Here is a 20,553-nt window from a genome sequence, read left to right on the forward strand (position 1 = left end):
AAATCCTCTGGCACACAGGGCTTGAGAGTGAATGCTCCACAATGTAGGCTATTATTTGTAAGTATCTTATTACCCTCAGTGAATTAATAAGTCCCTAGTCTCCAGATGTACCTGTTCACATCTTTCAAAACCCTCCATCGCACATCCCTGCCTTCCATTCCCACTGCTGCCTCCTTCATCAAAGCCCCTGGGGAGGCTTTGCCTCCCTTCTGGACCAGAGATGGAAACTCCAAGCCAGTCTCCTGTCTCCCACCTCTTCTTCCACTTCCTAATCTATCTGGGATAGAAGATCCAGGTAGGGCTAATGCAAAGCTAACTTGGATGACGTCATTCTGGCTCAGAAAAGTCCATGCTGGCCCGTTGGCTCCCTGGGCAGCCAGGCCCTTCCTGCCAGTCCCACACCACAGTGCCAGCCTCATCTTCTATAACCACGCTGCAGCCAGACTGGACGGGAAATCTCTGCAAAGTCTCCCCCCTCTCCCATGACCATTCCCTTGTGGATACCATTCTCTCAGTCTGGAAAGTTTCCACTGTCCACACATTGAAATCCTTCTCATCCTCCTAAGCCCCTAGCCACTTTTTGTGTTTATTCTTTCCTTCTTTGAGCCCCCACTGCCCCGGCATTATCTCCCGCTCACAGACCTTATATCTTCCCCATGGGACCTCATCCAGCACTTCCTAAGTAGAAAGAGCTCAATAAACGTTTGTTGACTAGAACTGAACGCCTTTCTCCCTTTAAGGGGAGAGACGCCTCTCTGTGGGATTACTTTGGTCCAATCTTCCCACCGTCTAACCCCTCAAACACCCCAGTTCACATCTTCTCAGTATATTTTAATGTATACTCTTCCTCACTCTGCCTTTTGCCTTTCTAATTTCAGATGACTCCAGCTTACCTACCCCAAAGCACAACCCGTCCCGGCCTTTGTCCTAATTTCCCCCAATTTAACGGCTCTCTTATACAGACTGGTGCTCAGAGACTAAACCCCGAAGGGAATCGCTGTCCTTCGTAGAGGTCTGATCTCTATCAGGGAACCCAAGCCCTGCAGTTAAAAGTGTCATGAAATGGACTGATAAGTAGCTAGAAGCAGAATGCTGTGCACACACAAATGGCACTGCATTGCAGGAGGCAGTTTGGAAGTTCGAGCAAGAATTGTTTATTAAAATGCATGAGCTTAGTGCAGCTTTACTGAGGAGATAACATGCTTAACAGTCACTGGTGGAGCACCGCCTAAGAGAATGGGTATTTTATGTGGCTCTAAGTGGGTCTTTTGAAGTATTTTTTGATTCTTTTCGTTAGGCAAGATGAAGCCATCTTTAAGGCCATGTCGCTGGCATAAAAAGATGCACGTTGTATGTCAGCAGCTACAGTATAATGCATTTATTTTGTGTGAGCGCAGCAAAACACTTGGGAACACAGTTTATTTTGCAGAAAGACTAAATTAACCCTTCAATTGCTGTCCCATGCCACCAAACTGCCAATCTTGTCACACTGGTGCCTTTGCTTCTTATAATTACGTTCTTCGGCCTGTTTATGGATCACGGATAAATTACGTAGAGAAAGGAAAATCAAGTGGGAAAGTGGATGGCTTCTGTATGCTCCATCCTGTGAGGTGGGTGTCGGCACCCAGCCCTTACAGAGGAAGGACTGACACATCTAGCCCTAGTCATGGGAACCAGGAACTTCTCGAACCCCAGGCCATCTCCCACTGTAGGCCATCTCCCACTGTGACTGAATGGCATGCACGTTCTTATGTCATTTTTGTCTTTCTCCAGCGCCGACCACTTCATACCTATTTGCTCATCAGCATCCCCCTCCCTGCTGGGTCTTAGTAAAGAAAGGCCTGCCACTTTGGTTTTGACGCTCAGGGAGGCTGACCAGAGTTTTCCTTCCATATTTGTTCACGTGGTTTCCTCTCACGTTGAGAAGAAAGAAAAATAGGGCCGGACTGCCTCTAGGTGGAGAGGGCACACGCAGAGGTGGAACTGTCCCTCAGTGGCGCCGCGCAGCTGTGGCTTCCCATCCCAGCACTAGCGCGGTGGCGCTGATGGGCGCCCGGCAAGTTCTGTGGTCCCCTGAGCGTCAGGTTTCTTCTTCCCTATAAAATGGGGATGCCGGGGATCCCTGGGTGGCGCAGCGGTTTGGCGCCTGCCTTTGGCCCAGGGCGCGATCCTGGAGACCCGGGATCGAATCCCACGTCGGGCTCCCGGTGCACGGAGCCTGCTTCTCCCTCTGCCTGTGTCTCTGCCTCTCTCTCTCTCTCTCTCTCTCTGACTATCATAAATAAATAATAATAAAAAAAATTAAAATGGGGATGCCTTCCCTCTCATGGGGTGGCTTGGTGCAGCCTAGGTACTTAACCAATATTAGTTCCCCTTCCATCCCTCTATACTGTCTCCCCTCAATTCGATTATACTAAGGAGAAATCCGGACGTCGGGGCACGAGGAAGCGTTCCTTCTATCTCTTTACCTTCCTCCTTTCCTCCCACCCACGCCAAACCTCAAAAGCAGGTCTTCTCCCTGTCTCCCCTCCACCCGCCTCCCCATCCTCTCAGTTCAGCGGTCACTGCCGGGTCTCAGGGAAAGCACAAGAATCTCCAGGGGGGCCCAGTGTTCGTGGTCTAGCGGGGTGGAGGCCCGCAGGCTCATCCCTGAGCATGAAGGCCGGAGGACCTGGCTGGGGCTACAATACACTACGTCTCCGGGGAGCCGGAGGGGCAGAGAGGGGGGCCCCGGGTGTCCTCCTGGGCTCTCCTTCCTATTCCGTGTCACCGCATCGCCGCCACCCAGGCAGGCGCCCAGGTCGGGGTGCTGCGGGGGGGGGGGGCTGAGTCCGCGGTAGGCTGCCCTGTTAGAAGATTCCTTTAGCCCCGGGCCTACGTCGCGTTCGGGGTATCTCGGTGGAGCCGGGACACTGCAGACGCAGGTGTCCGTAATCCCGGCCGGCGGACGAAGCCCTGAATTGCTGCTCCCTCCGGCCCAGCCCGTCATTCCACAAACAGAAAAGTAAAGTTCGCGGGGCTTCAGGAACCTGCCTGAGGCTCCGTCCCGGGACCGAGGGGTCGGGATTGCCCCGCGGGGCTGCCCCGCCCCGCCCCGCCCCGCGCTTGCGGGTTCCCGCGCCGGGGTCTCGCCGGGGCGCGGGGGCGAGGGGAGGCAGGACCCCTCTAACGGCCCTCGGGACCGGGGCCGGGGGCGGGGGCGGGGGCGGGGGCGGGGCCTGGCGGCCGGAGCGAGCGGGCGGGGCGGGGCGGCGGGAGCCGGGGCGCGCGGGCCGGGGCCGGGGCGGGGGCGGGGGCGGGCGCTGCGGAGGTGCGGCGGGCGCGGGGCGGGCGCGGGGCAGGGGCGGGCGCGGGGCGGGCGGCGTAACCGGAGGCGGAGGGGGCGGAGCCGCGCTCGCAGCTGCCGGCCGGCCTGGCGGCCTCCGGGCCCGGCAGAGGACACCCGCCCGCGGCCGGGCACGCACCGCGCGCGCTCCCTCTGCAAACAATGCTCCGAGGCGCCCGGCGGGGCGGCTGGCGGCTCGGCGACCGACGGCGAGGCCGGGGGAGCGCGGCCCCGAGGTGAGCCCGCCACGCTGCCGCCAGACCCCGTCCCTTTTTGTCTGGCAGACGTGGCCGCAGAGAGGCGCCCGGGGAGGCGAGCGCGGCGGCGCGGGGAGGGCGACCCCCTGGCGGCGCCCCCCGGGGTGACAGGCGCCCGCCCGCGGAGGGTGGAGCGTCCGGACCGCGTGCGCCCCGGGGCGGGCTCGGGGGTGCAGCGGGCGCCCGCGGGTGCTTTCGATTCACTCGGGGTCGCGCTTCTTAAGACGGGGAAACTTGACGCCTCGCGTTCGGGGAGGGAGAGCCGCGGGTTCAGCCGGTCCCCTTGGTCTGGCTCGTGCGTTTGGGGCGCGAGGCTGCAGCGCCCCGCGGGTCGCTCACGGGGACGGCTCCGCTGCCGCGGCGGGAGGACGGTCGCGGGAGCCGCGGGGCGGGCGGCGGGGCGCCCGGGCTGCTCGGACCCGGGTCCCGGGGTGCGGTGGGCGCCCCTGGGCTGCCCCGGTGAGAGGCCGGCCTCGGAGCCCGGGCTGAGCCCCCTGGAAGGCGTACTGGGGGCACGTTCTTCGCCTTTGCCGGTGCTGCTTGTGTCCCCAGCCGGACACACACACACACACACACGCACGCACACGCGCTGGGAAAATAGAGCCCCTGCACCTCTCCCCACTCTCAGGTCCCGTAAATGGGGATGGAGGCAGGCCCGGCTTACTGTGTTTATTTTTCCCAGGTAAATCTCAGCCGCGGAGGGCATGGCTTTGCAGAGCTGGATGGGAAAGCCCTAAGCACTTAGGGGCCGGGAGTTTTGCAATGGGATCAGGGCAGAGTCGGGTTGCGCGGACCTCCTGGATCCCTGGCCTGGGCTATGGTAGCAAGCTTTTCCCTTTTTGGAGAGGGAGAGTTGACAGGAAGCCCTGGGAAATCCTGCTTCTGCTTTGCTATCATGGGCTCCCGTGGAATTCGGCTACTCTCCTTGCTCCTTTAGACTGTAGTAGGTCTCACCCTTGGAAACACATTCCTACCGCTGAGATTGGATTGCACAGCATTGGAGAAGGAAAAAATGAAAAGTTGGGCGAATATCATGACATCGTCTGTGTGTGTGAGGAGGAGGGGAGTGTTGGGGAGGTGTGTTAAGGCTGTCACTTTGTTCTTTCTCCTGGGCAACCCCTGCCAGTGGAGTATTGAAATCCAGACACTTCCCATACGTACTTTTCTTTTCCAGTGTTGCATTACTTTAATTTTTATATGTATTAATTTCTGTATTACATATTGTGTGTACAATGTATATTTATATATAAAACAATTAAATTAATATGCGTATATATTTATTGGATGAGTATTTTCTGGAATTCGGTCACTTCTGGGCAAGGCATGAACAACCTTTGACGCAAGTGTGAGGGGGAATTTTGAGCCAAAAAGATTTAATTTTACGGACCTGGCCACCAGTCTTCAGATTGTTTTTGAAATGGGATGGGAGTGTGTCTGACAACTTCAGTCTTGCAAATTGTGGCCACAAATCTAGTGCAGAAGTTTGCAGAGGCAAAGATATTTTATCAGGACTTGGATCATAAAGAATGCCAGGATCTTTGTCTAATCTTACCCTGCTGCCTCCCACTGAAATGGGGGAATTTGCATAAATCTGAGGGCTGCCTCCCCTCCGAGGTAAGGAATGTGGGCAGGAAGGTACCATTCCCAGGCTGTGGAGAGTTGGCACTGGTAGGCGAAGCACAGCGCTGCTCTCTGTGAGCGCCACTTGAGTTTTTCACCATCTTTCACTGAAAACAAATAGGAGATAATTCCAGGCCTAGAGCTCTCTAGACAGAACTGGAAATGAATCTTTTCTGGCTTGACATGATGGCAAATTCTGTTTGCTGTGACTGAGAAACCAGTTTGAACAGGATGCAGTGAGTCAATGATGGTGGAAGGCTAGCGCTTCATTCTGTTGTCTTATTCAAAGACTTCCCCTAAAAACCTTTGCACCTCTGAGCAGTCAGTCGTACCGAGAGTTGTGCCCACGTCAGAGAATTTCAGAGCTGGGCACGGGAGCGCTGAGAGTGTACACAAGCTGGTGAGGGTTCTGCAGGGAAGCTTCCCACAGCTCTGTAACCCGGAGCCCACTTCAAAAGTCCCAGGGCTGTTGTGGGCCACGTGCGACAAAGGATGGGGACCTCTGGTAGCAAGCAAATATGACAAGTTTGCGCTCTCCGTGCCGGCTAGGGAGGAAATGAACTGTGGCCACCCCAGACTGCTTCTTTGTGAATCTGTGGTAGCCTTGAGGAAGTGGTTGGACGCCCACCCCTATGGATAGCTCAGCCTTATAAGGAGATGCAGGAACCTGAAAGGCCCACACAGTATGGGGGTTTTAAGCTTTCTTTCCCCATCCCATCAAGGGGGCTCCAGAGCCTTTGCCTGCAGTAAAGGGGAGCCTCTCTTTCCCTGTGGTCAGGAAGCCAACAGCATTCTGAGGAAGGACCAACTCCCTACCTTGGGGCAGGGATGTGGACACTTGCTCTCTGAATACCAGTGAGCTTCCTCCATTCCCCCCAACCCCCTTCCAAAATTTAGCAGCAGAGCCTCAAGCTGTCTGTGGCTCAAGGCTGTGGGAAGGAAGAAAAATCCATGCTCTCCTCCTCTGCTTGTTGAGGCTTAGTGACCTCTTCTGGGGAACTTGGTGAGCCATGAACCTACTACTTGGGTGTGTTTCAGGGAGAAGAAGAACCCAACCCACAGTCCTCTTAAGGGCAGGGATGCATAAGACCCTACGGATGGCTGCCGAAGGGCAAACACTTGACTTGATTTCAGAGTGCTCGGTTAGCTTCACCATGCAGTGGCTTCCTGGCGAACTTCGGAGGGAAAAGAGACAAATTTATTCCTGGTGCTCGGTGAACAAGCACCTCTGTCTCTGTGTGTGACACTGGAAAGAGAGCACTCCCCACAAAGATGCTGGAATGGGCTCCTGGCTCATTCCACCTGCTTAGCCCTGTTGAGTGTTTAGACAGCATCAGCCTCAGAGCAAGTTCTTGCTGGAGGAAAGTGGACAGCAAGCCCCAGGGCAGAATTCCCTTTTTGATGAGAATCTGATCGCTTGAGGTTTGTAAAGATGATTTTCTCAAGAGCAGTTTCCTTATGGGGAGGTCGGTTCACTTAAATGAGGAAAGAACAATGAGCAGCAAACAGGTGATGGCCAGCCACTCTGCATAACGGATGATGACGTGAGGAGTCAAGGCTGCCAGCACATTTGGCCTCGCCTTCCAGCACCAGCAAACTCCCTGTGTCTGTGCACAAGTCTTCATTTATGTCATTGCCACTGTTTCTCCATCTGTAAAATGGGGATAATGGCCAGCTGCCGGGGTGTTACTCAGGCTAATTGGTTAATACCTGCAACCCTTTGAGCTCATCTCCAACAGCTGGATTTATTAGTTTCTTTGGGCAAACTCTGCTCCTGGCTGGACTGTCAGAGACAACTCTTGCAACAAGCAGACTGCCTTACCCCTAGGGCTATTGTAGGGAAAAAATAATTGTGTGATAATCTCTTCCCTCTGCTATAGATCACAGGGCTGTGGTAATCAGGCATTTCTCTTTCTGTTTTCCCCCTTGGCCTGCAGCCCCAGCTCTGTTGACCTCACTGAGCGCTGGGCTAAATAACGTACATTAAGTAAGAGGAGGAGGGCAGATTCCCAAGATGCCAAACCTCCTGACACAGTTCCCCTGGGGGCAGGCCCGCACCACACCTCTCCCCTTTCTCATCCATTGAGTGGCCACCTGGCCAGAAGTATGGATTCCAGTGCTGGTCTCAGGGTCCAGGCCTCCCTGCCCACTCACACAGCCCTTGGTGAAAAGTCGTGGCTTAGCCTCCGGAAGCCATCGTTTTTATTTGGTGCACCACTCTGCAGTACCATGGATCCTCATCTAAAACCCTGTGCAGGTTTCTCATCTAAAACCCTGTGTGATTTCTTCCTGTCACAGCCCCCAAACCTCAGCTCTCGGGCCTGAAATGTAATAGAGTTGTGTTTAGTTTTTTATAGGTTCTGATAAGGCCACACCACCACCCGAGAGTGACTAAGAGCCCTATGACAAATAGGTGAAGGCCTCAGAATACATCGAATATGCTAACCTTTACCTTTTTCTCTCCTCCCCCCCCCCCACCCTGGTTCTACTCCCCATTACAATGATTAGACTCTAGCTGGTGATGCAGCCAGCCTCGGGTCCGGGAGATCTCTGATCAGGTCAGTGTTCTGCTGTTCCAGGCAGCCGCTCTGTGACCCACATCTGCCTCCCCCACGACCACGGCCGAGAGCTGAGTGCAAGATGAACCAGCACACTGTCGCCTCAAGATGCACCAGGCCCTCCGACTGAACCCCGAGAGCCCCAAAATGTCCGCGTGCAGCGACTTTGTGGAGCACATCTGGAAGCCTGGGTCCTGCAAGAACTGCTTCTGCCTGAGGAGTGACCACCAGCTGGCGGCCGGCCATCCCCAGCCCAGAGCAGGCAACCCGCCCCCTCCGCCTCGCCTGCCCCCCAGGCCCGAGAACTGCCGCCCGGACGATGAAGGGGTGAACAGCTCGCCCTACTCCAAGCCCACGATCGCTGTGAAGCCCACCATGATGAGCTCAGATGCCTCTGATGTGTGGACAGAGGCGAACCTGAGCACCGCCGACGTCTCGCAGGTGAGGCTGACTAACCCCTGTGGCACTGGTACAGGGGCTGCTCTTGTAGCGTTTGAGGGCTGGCGGGCAGCCAGGGAGGGCTGTTAGGGCAGGACTCCCACTGGGCTCCCGTCAGCTGGCCCCACCACCGCGCCTTTTTGACTCTTGCCCTCCTTTCATATCTGCCCTCCTTTCCATCTGTCCCTTCAGGCTAAGACCCCTCACCAGTCCCTCAAGTGTAACTGGAGAGTGCATTAATTATTTATGCAGAGGCACACAAAAATGTAGCTTTAAAAAAAAACAAGTTTTTAAAGCTTTTTTCATTGATAATTTAGAATACATACAGCAGTAGCAGCGATTGCTTAACAAACGGCCTGCATCCGCTGCCTTCCACTATGAGGGTCAACCAATCAACTCATGACCTGGTCTTGCTTCCTCTCTGCCCCCAGCCCCACCTTCCCCTCACTGTGATTTTATTTATTTATTTTTTAAAGATTTTATTTATTTATTCATGAGACACACACACACACACACACACACACACACACACAGAGGGACAGAGACATAGGCAGAGGGAGAAACAGGCTCCATGCAGGGAGCCCGATATGGGACTCGATCTCAGGACTCCAGGATCATGCCCTGGGCCGAAGGCAGGCACTCAGCTGCTGAGTCACCCAGGCGTCCCCCCTCCCTGTGATTTTAAAGCGGACCCCAGACATCACATCATTTGTGCACATCTTTAAAAAAATAAAGTCTTCCTAAGACATGTAACCACAAGACCATGATCACACTTAAAATGTTAGCAGTAACTCCTCCATATCCAGTTCCCAGCCAGGGTTCATATTTCCAGTTGGATATTAGCAGCTTTGACCTGGGATCACTAGAGACAATTGTATCCCTTAGAGATTAGACCATTCTGCTCATCCCACAGGTCACCCTTCCAAAGGTATGATTACTTAGAGGGCACGTAGAGCCTGCTGCCTCTAGAAGGGTCTAGGAAGCTGTAAGTCTAGGACATCCAAGAACTGCTTGGGACTTGTTTGACCCTTTTGCCTATTCTGGTTTTCCTAAACCATCATGCTGTGTGGATCAGGAAGGGTGTTTGAGCCTATGTGAAATCAGAGGTCAGTTTTAATTTGGAGGAGGCTTAAGTGGAGAGAGGCATTTCCTGTGGTTGCACTTAGTTCCATGTCCCTTCAGAACTGCTCTGTTTGTCACCAGCTGGTTACACCCATTCACTAGGCTGCACTCACTACTGTTAGTCTTCACAGACATAAGCCAGGGACTCCTTCAGTTTGGAGTCATCTTTGACAGGAAGCAGATGCCAGCCCTACTTCGAGGCTGCTTCTAAAAGTTTTGGGGTAGGGGAAGACTTGAGAAAGGAAGGACAAGGAGACTATGACTTTAGGGATAGGAAGGACCAGTCCACATCTTTTTTTTTTTTTTTTTTTTTAAGATTTCTTTCTTTGAGAGATAGCAAGTGCCCACATGTGCGCAATGAGGGGAGGGGCAGAGGGAGAGGGAGAGAGAGAGAGAGGGAATCTCAAGCAGACTCGGTGCTCAGCATGGATCCTGATGCGGGCTTAGGATCCTGAGACCATGACCTGAGCTGAAATCAAGAGTCAGATGCTTAACCGACTGAGCCAGCTACCCAGGTGCCCCATGGCCAGTCCACATCTTTGTCTCATGGCTCAACTAGTCCAGCCACTTAAGCAGGCTCAGGCTGAGGTCACTGGCTGTAACTGGGAGGGGGAGTAGCTCTTTGGCGTGGCCCAGAGACCAACAAGGGAGCTGGGACCCAGCTCAGAAACCGCCCCTCACTCTCCCACCCCAACACCCACCCAAGCTGTCTTAAAAAGCCCCGTGACTTTGGTTTCTTTAGGACTGTACCGCGACTCCGTTGTCCAAAAACTAACAAACGTAAAACAAAAATCCAACCACACTCAAAACTCCATTTTCAGAGCTCTTAGGAAAATCTATCTCATCGGGCAATTTTGAGGGAGATGCCGAATGTTCTTTTTTAGAGTTCTGTTTCCCCCTGCCCCCACCTCTCAGATTTAAGCCAAAAGAATCACAGCCCCCGGGTGGGAAGCGCAGCTCAGTGTCTGGGAAGCCCACTGGCTGCAGGGGTGCCCCCGAATGAAGAGAGTCTGTGGGGAGATCAGAAGGTAGGCGTGCTGCAGAGCTTCCTCGCGGCAGCACAGAAGACCGTTGACAATGTCATGGCACTTCCCTCTCACTTTCTCTCTCTTCCTTTTTTCTCTGACAAGGTCTAATGTAAGTCTTTTCACCTTGGGGCTGTGTAGGTCATCTGGAGACGAGCCCCCGGCAAGCTGCCCCTCCCGAAGCAGGACGACGTGCCGATAGTTTACCTGGGCAGCTTCCGCGGCGTCCAGAAGGCTCCCGGGCCCGCCGCCTCCAGCGAGGGCCACTCCCGCGGCCCCCCCGCCTATGCCATGCTCGGCCTGCACAGCCTGGAGGCCCGAGGCGAGCGGAGCACTGCCTTCCACCCCGTGAGCTTCTCCAGTGACAAGGTCGGGCGAGAAGATAAACCCATGTTTTCCTACCAAGAGCTGACCTCCACCCAGGAGAGCTTCCGCCAGAAAGTGGCCGCCTTTGCTGGGACGACGTCCGGCTGCCACAAGGGCCCCGGGCCCTGCCCGGCGGCGCAGCCCCTGCGGGAGTCCCTGCCCTCGTTGGACGACAGCGATCAGCGGTGCTCACCCTCAGGGGACAGCGAAGGGGGAGAATATTGCTCCATCCTGGACTGTTGCCCCGCGAGCCCCGTGGCGGCGGACACCCCGCAGGCTGAGGGCTCTGGGTGCGGGCCCGGCAGAGGGGACTGCCCGCCGCTGTGCTGGGAGCAGGGACTGTGTGCGGGGCCCCCCGACGAGGAGACGCGGGGCTTGAGCTTCCCCAGGGAGTGCTGCAGCCAGGGCCCAGCGGAGAAGCCTCCCCGCCTGGGCCCCAAGAAGCTGTCCCTCACCTCCGAGGCTGCCAGTTCCTCGGACGGCCTCTCCTGCGGGAGTGCCAGCAGCGGGGCCAGCAGCCCCTTCGCCCCCCATCTTGACAGCGATTACTGCTCCCTCATGAAGGAGCCCGTGCCAGGGAAGCAGCAGGACTCCGGCTGCCACGCGGTGACCTCCAGCAGGTGCCTCGGACTGCCTGGGGAGCCCCAGCCTGCAGCCCACCCCAGCGAGGCTGCACAGCCTGAACCCATCTATGCCGAGAGCACCAAGAGGAAGAAGGCGGTTCCAGCACCTTCCAAGCCACAGGCCACAGCGGAACAGGCAGCGGCTGCTCGGGGCCAGGGCCAAGGTCAGGGCCAGGTACGGACAGCTACCACCTGGGCTCAGAAAGCGGCGTCTGGCTGGGGCCGGGACAGGGAAGGCCCAGATATGGCTCCCCAGGTGGCAGCCACCATCACAGTCATGGCAGCCCATCCAGAGGAGGACCACCGGACAATCTACCTGAGCAGCCCCGACTCTGCGGTGGGGGTACAGTGGCCACGCAGGCCTGTGAGCCAGGACTCTGAGGCAGGCGAAGAGGAGGTGTCGGCCGGGCAGGCGCTGAGCTCCAGAGAAAGCCACCGCCCCGACGCGAGTGAGAACAGCCTCAAGGGGAAGCCTGCCATTCCGCCCAAGCTGTCCAAGAGTAGCCCCGGAGGGTCCCCAGTGTCACCGTCGGCCTCCCCACTGTCTGACCTCAGCGAGGGGAGCTCCTCTGGTGGCACTGGGCCCCAGGCTTCGTCCAGGGGCCCCACCGACTCTGCTTCTTCCTGCCGGGCCAACGGCATTGCCGCCAGTGACTCTGTCCGGTGCCACCTGCCTGCTGCCACCTCCTCGGCCTTGGACCAGAGGAGGCCCCGCTACCAGACTGGGGCCTGGAGTCGTCAGTGCCGGATAGAGGAAGAGGAGGAGGTGGAGCAAGAGTTGCTGAGTCAAAGCTGGGGGAGAGAGCTAGAGAATGGCACCACAGACCCCTCCACCTCCTCCACCTGGCACCGGCTCCGCCCCACGGACGGCTCCTCTGGGCAGAGCAGCAAAGTCGGGACTGGGATGAGCAAGTCGGCCTCTTTTGCCTTTGAGTTCCCCAAGGACAGAAGTGGGATTGAGGTGTTCTCACCTCCTCCACCGCCTCCAAAGTCGAGGTGAGTGTGATTGTGTGTAACTCGGGGCTTGTCCAGGAGGACCAGGGGCTCTTCCAGAAACCTTTGCTGGTGCCCCTTTACTGAAAGCCCTCAGGCCCAAGCTCTGAGTCCTGCACTTGGGGCACCAGCATCTGCCCAAAGGCCCTTGTGCCTTTTATTTATTTTTTTTTTTATTTTTTTTTTTTTTCTTTTTCCCTTGTGCCTTTTATATGCGCTTCTGAGTTGCTGGTGTTTGTGCTGAGCAAACAAACCTACAAGCCCTACAAGCGGTGCCCTGCCTGGGATTGGCTTTTTGAAATGCATCTTTCCAAGAAGCACTGCCAAGCCCTTCCTCCCTTCCTGGTGCTCATAGTTTTATAAACTGGTCCTCTTTTCCTCCCCAGCTCTCTCAAGTATCTCTAGCAGGCTTTTTCAGGGAAACACTCAGATTCTCCATTTATTTAAACACGCAAAAGAAGGCCAAAGGAGGCTGTGCTGCACAATTTGGAAAGGCAAAGAGATGGGGAGGCTCATGGGCACTGCCAAATGTGTGCTCCAGAAACAGTTAGGCCCTGGAGCCAAGAACAGAATAGTAGGAGGCTCTGCACGTGGTCAGTAACCTTCAGATGTGGGTTTTTACAGGGGGGAGAAAAAGGTGGTTCGTTTTAGCATGCCGAAACTCACAGCTTTCTCCTTGCTTCACTGCTATCTCCTGCCAGTTTAAAGGACCTTTCAAAGGCCCAAGGAAAATAAATACCTTTTTTAAAGGTATTATTGCATTGTGCATGGAATTTAAATTCTGGAAAAAAAATTTCCCCCTTATTCGAGCAAAACTGATTTTCTATCAGGGAAAGGAGAAACCTACTGGGTTTGTGTGTGTGTGTGTGTGTGTGTGTGTGTGTGTATGTGTTTAAGTGACAGCCTTTCCAAACAGACTTTTTCTAGTGGTGTCATTTCCAGTGATTCTGTTTCAGCTCATTCACCTCCGGGTTGATGTTGGAAGCAGGGAACTGACCACAGAGATGCAGCTGTGACACTTGACTTTGAACATCAAGGCGTCTCAGGCTGTGATTCTCTTTAACATGGGCTTTTTCTGTGACCACTGCTTTGTTCTGGTATTGCATTGGCCACCTGCCATGCGGCATAGACATCCTCCAGATCCTCAGGTGATTGCAGACTCCTTTTGGCTACAGTTTCAACTTCCCAAGTGAATGAGGGATCCAGCAGCTAAGAATAGCTCCCATTTATATGGCGCTTACTATGGGCCGGGCACGGATCTAAGGGAATTGGACCTATTAATTCATTTCATCCTCAGAACAACCACAGGAGGTAGGAATTACCATCCCCAATTTACAGATGGCCAAAGAGATGAAGGGAGCTGAAGTCACCTCCCAAGGTTACACAGTTGTACTGGCCAGCTCTGCTCCTAAACTCATAGGGCACTTTAGCAGGCATAGGATGTGAGAGGAAAGATGGGTATTGGATCTGGCTGCCTCAGGCCTGGGTAGGTTGGTGGGAAGCACAGACTTTGAACTTGATCAGAAAATCAAGTTTATACTACATCTGTCTTATCTGTGGGCTGAGTGATCTTGAGCAAGCCACTTGCCGTGACTGAGCCTCCCTACAACTGGATGGTAGTAACAATACTTTTATAACACCCTGTTGTTGAAAGAGTCAAATGAGATGAACAGAATCCAGTAGAGAGGTTAGTTATAATGTAGGCAAGAGCCACCTGGAGCTATTGGCTTTGGCAGGGACACCCACACCCTATCGGAACCTCCTGGCCCAATCCTAGGCATGCCACCTGAATACCACCTGGTTCCTTGGAGAAGAGACTATCCCCTTCTCCTTTAAGAGTTAAGGGCTTCGAGAAACCCCAGTCACCACAGCAACATGACTCAGGTAGGGTTTGCATTAGCATCTGGGTTGAGATCAGAATTTTTGGGGGCCAGTTTGTTATGATAAAACCATTGGATTGTATAAAGCTCAAACCAGGTGGGAATCTCAGAATTTCTGGGTTCCAGCTCTTAAAAACAAAAAACAAAGTTCTTATTTTCAGGACTTTTGGGGAAAAAATCTGGGAAATAAAATTAGCTTAAGGGAACTCAGAAAAGAGGAAGGAGCACCTGGTACTACTTAAAATAAAACATATATATTTTCATTTGAGGAAGATTTTTTAAGCATTACTGACATCTCTTGCATCATCACATCTCCCTCATGAAGAGATAAGAGGGCAGGCTTGGGACTATGAGCTGACTTTAATTCTGGAACATAGTACTTACCGAATCCCTCTGAAGAGAATGCCAGAAACCCACGGTCTTCAAATCTGTCAGGTCAGGGTGATGGCACATTGGACTCTTAATGAGAATACAGCCCACAGTTGATCCAGGACCAATACCAGTACCACACTATAACTATGGCAAACTGATGTCCATTTTCCAAGATGGAGAATGTTGGAGTCTTTGAATGATATTCAAAACTAAATTTCTTTGCATGGCCCATCTGTTAATGGGTCCTATTCCTAAGAATCAACCTCACCTACAAACCAAAATAATGAATCTCATGACGTATATTACATACACTTAATACTCTCAAGAAAGGGGTGGTTTCATGCAGGACAATGTTACTTTTCACTTACATTTGCTTAGATCCTTCTGCTTTCTTGGACTATCATGGAAGAACAAAGAATCATTTTCTGATTTGCCTGTGGTCCTGCTTTAAAAAAACTGACTGTGGCTCAGAGTTTTTTTTTTTTTTTTTAAAGATGTTGAGAATGACTTGACTTTCCTGTGATCTTGTTTTGGATGTTTGGCAGTAGCTTCTCTATCCATTTGAGATACTGCCCTCTGTAAGCTGCCATTAGGGAAAAATTCTTGCTTTAATGCCATGTAGGAGAGAGGTTCTCAATGCCCATTTTGTACCCTTCAGAGGTGTTTAAGTGCACCCACTGTGGCTCCCAGCAGATGAGGCACAGTCTGGGTCTCTTGGCACCTTCTTCTGCCAAGGCAGCCACCTGCACGTTCCGGCTCTCTGATTTGATGGACCTCACCGACTCCTTGGGTCAATTTAGTGCCCCAAATGAGAGCAGACTTCGAAGGTGAGGGTTGACAGGTCCCACTAGCTAGGAGACTCAAACCTATGGGGGAACGAGCATGGACTTCTTAGTTTAAATGTCACGTTCAAGACTTAAGGCAGTTTAATGAGAGCGGCAGTGCCTGGGGAAATAATTAAGATGCAGAAGAATCAAATTTATTTCTGCCTTTTATTTCTTTGCAGATGCAAACCTGGTTTTAAAAGACTTATGGCTTTTGAGTGACAAGGTCAGTTGAGGGAGAATCCTCTGATTAGTGCAGACAGGAATTTCACAGAGAAACCCCAAATTAGAATGAGAGGCCTGCACTCAGAGGAGGAGTTAGAGCACGGCAGGTGAATAAGAACTAAGACAGGTTTATATGATTTTAGTGTCCAAAGGTCTGGCCTCAGGGGAGACTAATCAAAAGAAAAGAGTTTCCCCCAAGATAGTGAGAGATGTTTTACTTTTGAAGTTGTCACTCATGCTGATTGTAATTTTAACCCACTACTTAACTAATTCTCCCTCTCTTCTGTGGGGATTCTGAGGAGCAGAGGCTGAGTCTATCCTTGGGCTTTTGCTCATTCTTGATTTCCTGCTCCCCCTCCCACACTGCTTCTCGGCAGACAGGTGGTGGCAGAGTCACAGATGGAGCACTTTTGTGTCCACAGAAGTGGCCACTTGGCGAACCAGAGGACTCAAAATGACTTCATTGTGTGGTCTCTTGGTAACATGGTCTCTCAGCGTGAGCCCCAAGGATGGGAAATAGAGCAATTGAGATTGGTATTTATCTCCAGCCTCCATATCCAATCTGAGTAAATCTCCAGATGCTTTATTCTTGAGGTGATTTCTGCAACAGTGGATTATGGCACAATGGCAACAATTTACTGGGAAATCCCATAGTTCTGACACATAATGGGCTTTTCTGTGTGGCATTTTGAAAATCACAGTTTGTATTAGAAAGCACTATGTGTGCTTCGAGAATCTTCTTTGACCATGTTTAACCTTTTTGACAAAGCTGAAATAAGTTGGCCAGAGGTCGAATTGATCCATGGAAGAATGAATATTGGGGATACTTCAGGGAGAGAAATCACTCCCGCATAGACACACAGGAGTTTGGCAAACAAAACAAAGCACATCAGCAATGCAAGTTTATGTTCTGCTCCCTGCCAGGGGCAAATTTATAGTTGGCTCTTCTCATGAGTTTGTGGATAGAACTTGAAAACACTGGACATCTAATGATGCTGTCTGGACCAGGGAGAATTAAAATTGATTCCTCTATTTCTATTCTGTAATTAAAAAAAAATCACTGAGTTGAACAGTATTCTATACCACAATTTTGGAACTTCTCTCCATTTTTGAGCATACATCCATGGCTAAGGCTAGGGATTAGAGACACTTTCTTTAATTCATCAGATGTCTACTAACTGCCTGCTTTCCATTATGCTCTGTAGAAGGTGCTAAAAAGTCAGTGACTAAGGCCCCTTAAGGCCCCTTAAGGCCTCCAAGGGTAGAGGGTAGAGTGGATATAAATTAAATCAGCAGGTGTGTAATATGACCACCAAGGGCTCTCCCCCTGTTTTGATTCCTTTTGATGAGACTGGTTATCATAGCAACAGGATTCTCAGCACATTCTCATTCTGTTGGGTAACACAGAGGTAAGTTCAGCTTGGCATCCAGGAGGAGTGAAAGAATAGTCCTTCCGTTAAGTGTCTTTTGACCCGATCCACGATCAAGCTTAATACAGGTATATAGATAACCATTTATTTTTCAAAAGGCAGGATGGGTGGGAGGGAGGCAGGTGCTCCTTGAAGGTCAGGAGCAAGCTTAGTCATCTGTAATAGCATAGTATCCTGTTTGGTGCCTATTTGGTACATAATAGATGCTCAAGAAATACTTGTTAAGTTGTAGGTAGAGACCATGCCCTGCTTATTTCACTTCCTCCAAAAAGCACTATGCTTTGCACATCAGGAAACATGGAGAAAGGAACAAGTCGTTTTAAATTCTTGTTTCCAGTATCTTTCTGAAGCCCAGGTTTCTGGATCGCCCCCGTACTCTGTTTTGGCAGTTTACACAGTATGTCTTGCACTGCGTTAAATTGGATCCATATTTGTTTCTCCTCAGGAAATTGTAAATTCCTAGGAGTACAGGAACCACATTTCATATATTTTTTTGACTTTCCCACAGGATGCCTTAGCATGGTACCTGGGACATAGTAAGTATTCAATAAAGGATTATTGAATTAGGAGGGAGAAAAGCCCAGAGGGGAACTACAGATACTGGCCTGATTTTTCACTGGACATCCCATTATAATTCTGTGCCTTGCTCAACAGAACGTTGTCACCTTCAGGAAAAGAAGCTGAAGTTAATCATTACTAATGTTTCAAGGTGGGCAAACAGCATATAGACACAATGCATCCTTTCATGGATTAATTTCTCTCCAATGATTGTACATTTCAGTTCTGCAACTAGGTTCATACTTGGCCCTTTTTTATTTTTCAAGCTGAGCAGGAGTGTGGAGCCAGCCCTCTCTTGTCACAAGAATGCTCCTTTCAGGTAGTCATCACCTAAGGACTTTTCTCCCCACCAGTGAGTCACAAGGAATTCCAGCTGTGGTTTCACTTCTCTTGGGAATGGATTTTTCGTGCTTTCTCAGGTGGGTTGGAAAACACAAGGGCGGGCCACATGATCGAGCCCCCTCTCTGCCCATCAAGCAATCAGAGGGACTTTTTCCTAAAATGGCCAGCCTACTTTTTGGGTGTGGAACTCACCATCTGGTGAAAAATTATCTCTATTTGTGGTACAAGTAATTTGTTACTATGTCAGGATCGTCAGTGTGCTCAGGGAAGGACTTCCTTTTATCAGGGTTGATAGACCAACTGCAGAGAAATAGTCAGTGGCCCTTTCTGCAGCTGGTAACTTTCAGAGTTTAAGATCCGTCTTCATCTGTACTAGAAGTGCAGGCTGTTTCTTTATGTGGACTCTTGGGCACAGTCCTAAAACTGTTGGTTGTGAAGGGTGTTCACACTATTTCCATACAGGTTTGTAAAACTCCCTGCTTCGATGAGCTTTTGCTTAATGCCTTAGGTTACTCTCTGTGCTTCTCTAACAGGCTGACTCACAGAAACAACTGTTCTTCACTGGGGGAAAAGAGGAACCTCCAGATTGAAGCCTGCTTTAAAAAACCCTTCCCTTTTTACTCATTTTAATGTCCAGTACCTATCACTGTCAGATGATCCCCTGACTTCCTGGGAGTTTGGTTTTCGGCCACTTTGTGCTCATTTATGCATGTGCTATAAAAACTTATCTGAAGTCTAAAACCTAGGCAAATAATTGGCAGTGTTACCCCTGGAGTATGTTCCTGAAGTATAGAAAGCCCTTCAGAATGGCTCCTGCTTTTTGAGGAGCTCCATATGGCAGTCAAAGTGAATGAAAAAAATACAACTACGTTGGATAAATACAAGAAGAGTTGGGATAAATTGATATATTAATAAGTAATATGACCTTGAAGATCAGGGAAAAAAAGGGGAGAATTCCTTGGAATTTTAAAACTAGTCATAATGGGGATGTCACTTAAAATAATTCTTATTAATATGCGTAGCCCAAAAGGAAGATCCTGTGACAGCATAGTCTTGAACCATGAGGGCAATTCGGTTGCATCCTCCACACCAGTTCTAATCACCTGGAGTAGCAGCCTGGAGCTCTATGTAGAAAACTGGGAGACCATGTGCCCTTCCTGCAGGGAAGTTCACCATGATTAGTTAATGCTGTCCACAGGTTATGCCAGCGGAGAGTGTAGGCACGTGTGCCAGCTATCTGTCAATCCAGGTTTGGAATCTAAACTTTACCACCTATAATGCAAAATCATTGATGGTCAAGAACTATTCCGTACACTGGGAGAGGATCTGCGTTCTGTACAGCCCGGGCCGTCCTAAGCAATCTTCGGCAGACTATGGTTCTCTCTTTGATTATAGGCTCAAAGTTCAGACTGTAATGCCAACATGTTTTATTTTCTCTTAATGAGTGATTATGAATATTCTATGAATTCTAACCTTTTTGGAGATACGTATTTGAATAAGTAGGAGTTACCAGTAAGTCTATTACCCATTAAATAATGTATGTTCACTTAGCCCTACTCTCTTTGATATGTATCATTTGTTTTCTATGCCCCCGATGGGGGAGAGAGAGAGGGAGTCAGGGCAGGAAGTATGTCTTAATCTTTTTAGAGAGGTGGTTTGAAAATGAAAATGAAAAATGAAAATTCAATATTATTAATTTAAATTTAGGAGATAAAAATTAAACTATTGTTTTCATGATACATAGAACACAAAATTTTTCTGAGTCTTCCTGACTGGCGATGAGTTAGTTAGGCTGTCTGTTTCAGAGATGTGCAAGTTGGGGAAAGAGCGTGTTTCCCAAGGAGCAAGTTTAAGAAAACTAGAACAAGAAATATTCACTGATCTGTTACATTTACTTCGTGACCTCCCTTCAAATTTCTCAAAATGCCTTCTCTATATTCATGTCCTCTCCAAAACTTGAATCAGAAATAGTCTCTGATTCAGAGACCAGCGAATCCTAAATCTAGCCCCTTGATCCTGCTCCTTATTCTACTTTCAATGCCTGTCCATGTTTCCTATAAAAACAGAGAAATGTAATGAAAGAGACTCTTCTTGCATTTCAGAGGCTGAAGTTTCTTGGTCTTGACAGTTGTTTAATCACTAAATCCTGAGGACTTGGTGTAGGTGGAGCTAATATGAGTTATTGGGTAAAATTAAATATAAGAATACATTTTGCCCCTGCAATCTCCATTCCTCAGTGTGTGCCTCAGAGAAACACAGAATTCAGTAAGAGAACATATACAACGAAAATCATCACAACGTTGTTCACAGTAGCAGGTAGTTGGCGCAAGCCCAGCTATTCGTGTCTAGGAAAACAGAAAAGTAAAAAGTCATGAGGATCAAATGAAATACTTAATAGTAGTCAGACATAGGCTGGATATACAGAAACATGGATGAACCTTAAACTAGTATTGAGGCAAATAATTAAGAAACAGAACAAGATCTATAACACAATGTAATGATATAAATTGAAAACACATAAAGTAACACCTTATCTTTTTAAAAGATAAATCCAAAGATAAATATCGAAGGAAATACAGGGAGTACCCCAAAATA

The 20,553-nt window shown here is 50.6% G+C and overlaps 1 protein-coding gene across 3 annotated transcripts in view; it reads left to right on the forward strand.

Moving 5' to 3' along the window:
* The window catches only part of PRAG1 (PEAK1 related, kinase-activating pseudokinase 1), a 58,360-nt gene that overhangs the window by 5,234 nt on the left and 32,573 nt on the right, over positions 1 to 20,553 (forward strand). The window contains exons 1-3 of one of the 3 annotated variants that reach the window (XM_038560226.1): positions 3,504 to 3,561; positions 7,782 to 8,201; positions 10,487 to 12,330. In XM_038560226.1, coding sequence (XP_038416154.1) covers positions 7,869 to 8,201; positions 10,487 to 12,330 — 2,177 coding nt within the window. In that variant the 5' untranslated portion in view covers positions 3,504 to 3,561; positions 7,782 to 7,868. Of the gene's footprint in view, positions 1 to 3,503; positions 3,562 to 7,710; positions 8,202 to 10,486; positions 12,331 to 20,553 lie in introns of those variants that run through there. The other 2 variants (XM_038560227.1, XM_038560225.1) reach the window with 2 other exon arrangements.

The sequence above is a fragment of the Canis lupus genome, chromosome 16, assembly GCF_011100685.1.
Source record: "Canis lupus familiaris isolate Mischka breed German Shepherd chromosome 16, alternate assembly UU_Cfam_GSD_1.0, whole genome shotgun sequence".
In the NCBI taxonomy this organism is placed as follows: Eukaryota; Metazoa; Chordata; class Mammalia; order Carnivora; family Canidae; genus Canis; species Canis lupus.